The sequence below is a fragment of the Anthonomus grandis genome, chromosome 6, assembly GCF_022605725.1.
Source record: "Anthonomus grandis grandis chromosome 6, icAntGran1.3, whole genome shotgun sequence".
Classification (NCBI taxonomy): domain Eukaryota; kingdom Metazoa; phylum Arthropoda; class Insecta; order Coleoptera; family Curculionidae; genus Anthonomus; species Anthonomus grandis.
In genome coordinates, this window is record NC_065551.1 from 6,930,209 (window position 1) to 6,937,509 (window position 7,301).

The window sequence follows — 7,301 nt, forward strand, 5'->3', positions numbered from 1 at the left end:
ATTTTTTAAATTTATTATACGCTGAATGCAAGTAGTGTATTTTATTTATTATTCAAACACACCGTACAACTGATTAAACACTCATTAAAAGCATTAAGGTTCTATGTGATGTTGGTCTGAGAGTCTTTTGCAAACCTCTTTTTGTAGCTGAATACATAAGTCCGTACATCGACTAGTTCAGGATAGTCATAATACTCGTTAAGTAAACAACTTGTCTCTTCCAATCCCCACCTCGTCACAAACAAAAAACTCTCTCATATCGACTTGTATAGTATAAAATTACAATATAAGTCGTAAAATATTTAATCATGTTCCTCTCTCAATTAGGACTATTACAAACATTAAAAAGTTTAAGAGGGAATTAAAAAATTAATCTTACCAGAAGCTTACTACACCATTGAAGAGTATTTTAATGACTCATTTTGATGTCTAAAATTAATTATGTATCTGTTTGATCAGATTTTTTTAATATAATTGTTTTACGTTAGTTCTCGCCTTGTCTTTTCTTCCCTTTTTAATCCCTATTCCTTTCAGTTTTTTGTTTGATGATTATAAAGTATATACCTATTAAAAATGGATTCTGTATTTTGTTTAAAGTGTAACCAAATAACTACTACTACTGTAAATTCTAGGATTAGGAAGCTTTTAGTACAAGTTTGTAATTAAAGTATATTATGCCTTGATTTAACTAATGTACTTATGAAACTCGAAAAATTCATCCATTATGTTTGGAGTCGAGGTGATTAGCAAAAGCCGATCTGGTGACTGTGATATCGGTATTTTTAAATTTATTATATTGGGCCTTGTGTTCACTAATCCTAGTAGAAATCTTCCTACCAGACTGGCCGACGTACACTGCAGGGCACTCTTTACACCTAATCTCATAAACTCCCGGAGAAGATAGTGGGGGTAGTTTATCTTTAGTTTTAATTAGATGTCTTTTTAATGTATTATTGGTTTTAAAAGCTGGGGTTATGCCAAAGAGAGAAAAAAGCGGGATAGTTGTGACGAAATTGGTACAAAATAAGTAAACGACCTAAAAGTTTTGATATAGTTTGTTTGTTGTCTGATAAAATTAAATGATAATTTATACTTGTTCACATACTGAAAATACATTTTATATATAGGTTTAAGAGGGAAAACGTTACTGACTGCTAATTGTTTAATGGTAAGGAATTCTTTTTTAAAAACTTTACGAGAAAGTGGGATGTTAAAAAGTCTGTAAAACAAAGACTGGAAAGCAGCAGATTTATGTGAGGACGGTGATGTTGAATTATATTATATAATATTATCTGTTGTTGCTTCTTTACGAAATATTTCAAAGGATATATTATTTCTTTCCCTCTTAAGTAATAAATCTAAGAAAGGTAAGGTGTTGTTCTGTTCCCGTTCGATTGTGAACTTAATTTTAGAGTGAAGAGAGGTGACATAATTATGGAAATTTGTAAGCTCTACCTCACTTCCATTCCAAATCATACATATATCATCCACATACCGTATATAAAAGATGATATTATTTTTAAAATTACTGCTCATTATTTTTGTTACTAAGAAATACTTTACTAAGAAATGGCGATAAACAAGAGCTCATTGCTAGTCCCTCTTTTTGTTTGAAAAAACGGTTGTTAAATTGGAAAAAAATTTGATCTAACACAGTAGAAACAAGCAAAAGTAGATTTTCCACCAAGAGTGAATCAAGTTTCCCCCTGCGAAGATCTTCCCTCTCAGGGGGAAGATTCTTCCCTCTGAGAAGACCAGACAATCAGCGGGTGGAATGCTTGGAAATAAGTTTTTCACGTCTAGCGATATAAGCTGGGCTGTATCTGGAACGTGAACATTCTGAATGCTTTTGGCAAAATTCACTGAATTTGTTACAGAATATGGCGCTTTGAAGTTTGAGACATTTCTAAGAACGTTATTTATTAAGCCAAGATGATAACTGGTAACAAGGAGACTCAACAAAGGAAACCACAGGTCTAATTGGCATGCTAGTTTTATGGACTTGTGGCAACCCATATAATAGAGGTGTTTTGGGGTTCATGGGATATAGTTTTTGTTTTGTGGAATTAAAATATTCTAAGGTTACCAAGGTCATGTCTAAGACTTTTTTAATTTATTAAAGAATGGACCTCTCGGATCTCTGTCGACCTTTTCAAAGTCATCTGTGTTTAGAAAATCCATTACTTTATTTATGTAATCGTCCCTTTTTAAGGCAAGTAATTATGATCCCTTAGCGGCTTTTGTAAAAACTATATCGTTGTCCCTCATTTTCTTTTTTATTGATCTTAATATTTTGTTGTTGTTTTGATTTATTCTTTGTTTATTGTTAAGGAAACAATTTTGATTTGAAAAGGAAATTATTCTTGCTCTTAAAATGTTCTTATTTGATATATCCGTTGACTGTAGAGCAATTTCAGCCTCTACAGCAAAAATTATTTGAAAAAATAACAACAAGTAACATTTTAAGAATAAAGGTCGTATTCAAATAAGCTGCCGTTTTCTCACACCCACAACAAACATCTTATTACTGCTTCATAGAATTTTCTGATAATTTTTGAGATAATTCTGTTAACAGCTTCTATAATAGCATAATTCGGAGGAACTGCTGTCTAGCTTTTTCCCAAAAAATAAAGGTGACACGATTGTGTAATTGTGCCGCTGGAGAGTACAAGTATAGTAAAATCTGTATTGTTGTTACGAGTTCAGAATGAATTACTTATTTTATTGGGTATTACGTCACTTATAGCAAAAATCAATTTAGAAAATACTATCTCACACGCTCTGAAGTTAAATTGAAAAATTTCTTCTTCTTTTCAATTTTTGAGCGTGTGATATAGTATTTTCTAAATTGATTTTTACTATAAGTGACGTAATATCCAATAAAATAAGTAACTCGCCAAATATGGTACCATTTATTAAGTCCAAAGAGAGAAAAATGAAACAGTTGCTCCGTATAGCAGGTGTAAACTGTGGATTGTCTTTGCTGTCTTTACGTATACTGAATTTAAACTTATTTACCCTCACTTTTGCTTTTTAACAGGCAAGTTCACTCACTTCTTACTAACTAGAAACAATGGTACTTATATTAACTAACCTATTGCATCAACACACGATGACCGGACTTAAAACTACAGACATTTGTAACTCGCGACTCGACTCACACACCTTCTAGGATAACGACTTAACTCGGCTGTGTAGTACAACTCTTGGATCAGTAATTGGTCATCAAGAGTCTGGTCTGAAGGGAGACCCATATTAGGGTTTAAAGAGTAAAGGGGTAACCATTGGTTTTTATTGCTAAATTTGCTTTTATACCGCCCTATTTGATCAATTATGTAAAAAATATATGCAATAAAAAATATACTGATACTCACACACTATAGTGTGTATTTTTTTTTGTTTTAACACACTATAGTGTGTGAGTGAGTATCAGATATATCTCGGCGATAGTGCCTCAACTAGACTGAGGTAACAGCAACTGAGATCGGCAATTTAAGAGCTGACAGTTTCATGGAAATTTGTGGGTTATACCTATGGAATAAGAATTTAAAAATTACCACTTAAAATTAATTTTTTGATGGTTTGTAGGAACCTTCTAGGGATCGATGATGTCCTTAAAATTGTAAACATAAGCCAAACACGAGTAAATACATCTTAATGATAAAAAAGGGTGTTGTTTGATTAATTTCCAAAATAACTGCCCGCATTGAAGCTCCTGCCTCAAAATAAGCAACAAAAAAATCTTAAACTAATCACTAAAAACAAAACGCAAAAGTAAAGTTAAAAACACATATACAGATTTTATTGCACGTAAATGTTTTTTTTAAGGAAACTTACTTCATGAGTAGGCAAGGGACATAATTTGGATGTAGACCTGGTGAATATACCATTTAGACTTTTACTACTCAAACCTTTTCGTCCGAACCTGCTATTACTTACCACTGTAGCTAGGGGCCAAGGAACTGAGTTATCTTTCCTTAAGAGAACTACGTCTTTAATCTTAAGATTCAGTAACGAAGTTAAAAATTGGTCTGTTTTGCAGAAAAATTAAATAGTCAATGGCCATCTTTTCTAAAATAATTGTTGAATATGAGTGCGGTATTAATAAAATGTAAACCTATTTTCAGGAATTAGCGCTATATCAGACTTGGAATATGCTGTGAGACCTGTTTTAATTCAAATATTACCTGGAGTTAAGTACGAAAGATTTAACGGATCACTAGAAAGGGTACAGATCGATCGAAAGTTAAGTATGGCTCCAATTTGAGCAGGGTCTGTACTTAACTCTTCAACATTTCAGCTAAAGTGGATAATACTTTTCTCTTTGTAATAGTCGAATTAAGTGTAAAATTATTACAAACTTTATGCATTGTTATTAAGAAATGGTCCAAGATAAGCTTAGTATTTTATTAGGGACATTTTTAATTTTAATGTCATAATGAGTTGGATGAGAGTTTAAAGAATTTTTTTACAAAAAGATCGTATTGTTTGTGCACCATTTGTGTAATTTAAAACCTTTAGGGTTTAGCAGGCTGTTTAGGTCATCATAGAGACTTCAAAATATTTATTCCGATTCGTAAGAATATCATCAACATAACATTGATTTATTAGGGCATCAGCGGCCGAAAGGAACTTGGAAATATTCTGAACAGCTACTACTTTTAGAATCCTAGTTGCAAGATGTGCAGCACTTTTTGTGCCGTAAGTACAAGTAGACAATTATACGTACGTTAAGATTCATTGGGGTTCTCTTGCCAAAGAATATTTTGTAAAAATGTATGATTAGGGTTAATCCTAATTTGTCTATATATGCGTTCAATGTCCGAGGTCAACACATATGTAAAACGCCTAAGTCCAGAATAGGAACAGGGGAGATCAGGGTGTAGTTATGGTCTTTTAAAACTTATATCATTGAGGGAATTTCCCGAGCTAGACAATACACAGACATTAAAAACAACGTAAAGTTCAGTCAGAATACTATTTTTCTTGACACGCAATTATGCGTCTAAAAATATTTATTTTCTTTTTGTACATTTTGAAGATCAAGAGAGACAAATTTAGCATAATTCAGTTCGACATATTCGTTTATAAGCTTAGAATAATCGGTTTTTAATTGTGTATTTTTTGCTAGGTATCTTTCTAGATTAAGATCTTTTCTTTGGCATGGAGAAAGTCAATTTCAGATATTTAAGAGGGTCTTCAAAAGGCAGCATAACTTAATAACTGCCGTTTTGGAAGGACTGTCTACTATATTCCAAAACTTTATTAGAGCAGTATTAAGGTCAACATATCATAATAAAGAAATAGAAATTGATTGATTAACGACATTGTCTGATAGTAAAACAATACCAACATTTATTATTTAATTATTTTCATGGCTTTCCAGCTTTTTTTTATGAACCATGGTACTCTTATTAGTAAATCTGTACCTATTTTTTTAAGTATTACGTCATTATTTAAATAAATATAAATTTGGAAAACAACTATTTGATATGGCCAATTTAAAAGAAGAAGGAAGAGAAAAAGCGTATTTAGCAGAGCAGAACTACGATCTTAAACCTTTAATGATATCTTTCGTCATATTTAATTCAAAAAAGTTTGTAAATTGAACTACACTGAAAATAAAAATAAAATTGTGACTCTAAAGAATGTTTTTTTTTGAGACAAAGCATTAGACTCATGTTTATGTATTGTAAACAACCCGCAAATACTAAGGTCAAACAAAAAAATTCAGTCTTACAAAAAAAAACACATGGCCGTGAAGTGACCTTATGAGTTGGTGAAAATTGGCTTCAATTACCATTAATTGTTTTGTTGCAGTGTCCGTTCATTAATCAAAGACATAGATGTGAATCGTACCTCAAATGTTGCTACATAGCTTGTTGCCTAATCCTTAAATAAAAAGAAGAAATAGCCAAAGAACTTAAGACATAACCTTAGTTTACTTTTTTATTCTCTGTTCCTTAGTTAGGTTAAGTTAGACCAAAACCACAATAAAAATATTACAATAGTAGATAATAATATTGAAATATGAAAAAAGCTTTAAATTATTTTTTATTTTGCCGCCGTTTTAGTTTATCCTCCACATCCAGTAAAAAAGTTCAACCAAACTCAAAAGTAAAAGGTAGTTCATATGAGTGGCTTTCCAGACAGCTCTCAGATCCATTTGTCGAGAGAGCCAAGAGACACAACTATCGCTGCAGAAGTGCTTTCAAATTAATAGAAATAGATGACAAGTTTAAAATAATGAAACCAGGTGACACAGTCATTGACTGTGGAGCATCTCCAGGCTCTTGGACACAAGTTGCTGTTCAAAGGGTTAACTCAGATGGGTTCAAAAAGACTGAACCTCAGGGAATTGTAGTGGCCATAGATCGACAACTTATATATCCCATTGAGGTCTATATAAAATGTGTAACCTTTGGCATTTGAGTAAAAATCATATTTTTTAGGGTGCCACAATTTTTGGAAACAGTGATTTTACGGACCCAAACTGTCAAGAGAGGCTTCTTAATTTTCTTAATGGTAGGACAGTAGATTCAGTAATATCCGATATGGCTCCAAATGCTACAGGAGTAAAAGTCTTAGATACTGAAAACATTATAAAATTATGTTATTCTGCACTTAAATTTGCTTTAAAGATATCCAATGAAGGAGGTAGTGTCCTTGTAAAATTGTGGCAATGTGGCCAAACAAAGCAGTTGCAAACTGATATGGAGAGGTTCTATGAAAATGTAAGAGTTGTCAAACCTAGTGCTAGTAGAGCAGATTCAGCGGAGATTTTCTTATTAGCTAGGGGGTTCAAAGGCTTGAAAACAGATCAAAAAGGGAGCTGACACAAATTTATATAATGATTTTTTTAGGACTATGTAACAGTTGCATATTATATAAGAGCTTTATTTTTTAAATCCCTCCTGGATTTTTTTTATTTAAGCCCAGAAGATGCAATCATTTCAATAGTTTTGATTACCGCGGATATGGATAGACTTACTCTTCATATGAAAAAATGTAAAAATATATTTATCATGATGCAGCTTGTTTCGTTCTCTCTTCTTTTATTACTTTTTGCTAATTTTGCTTATTTTTAGTTAACATAAGTTTTCTTTAAAGTTTAAGATATTTAATAATTAGTTCAGTAATACTTTGTTTATTTTGGTTTATTTACATTGATTTTGCATATAAAAGTTCACCCGGTATAACACACGCGTTTCTTGGTAAATTGTTAATATTTAAACTCGACCTATCTTACATTTCCTTACTCTCTTACTCCAATGTTCCTTCCATAAAGCCTTGCTCTTTTA

At 32.0% G+C, this 7,301-nt stretch overlaps 1 protein-coding gene across 1 annotated transcript; it reads left to right on the forward strand.

The window, feature by feature from the left end:
- Positions 1–5,940: 5,940 nt before the first annotated feature.
- Positions 5,941–6,908, forward strand: LOC126737771 (rRNA methyltransferase 2, mitochondrial). The gene is made up of 2 exons (XM_050442821.1): positions 5,941–6,399; positions 6,453–6,908. Exons 1-2 carry the CDS (start codon positions 6,031–6,033, stop codon positions 6,834–6,836), a joined length of 753 nt encoding a protein of 250 aa, XP_050298778.1. The 5' UTR covers positions 5,941–6,030; the 3' UTR covers positions 6,837–6,908.
- Positions 6,909–7,301: the final 393 nt, after the last annotated feature.

Coding starts and splice junctions, on each gene's coding strand:
- LOC126737771 (XM_050442821.1), top strand. CDS start 6,031: ATGAAAAAAGCTTTAAATTATTTTTTATTTTGCCGCCGTTTTAGTTTA. Junction 6,400..6,452: donor AACTTATATATCCCATTGAG/GTCTATATAAAA, acceptor CATATTTTTTAG/GGTGCCACAATTTTTGGAAA.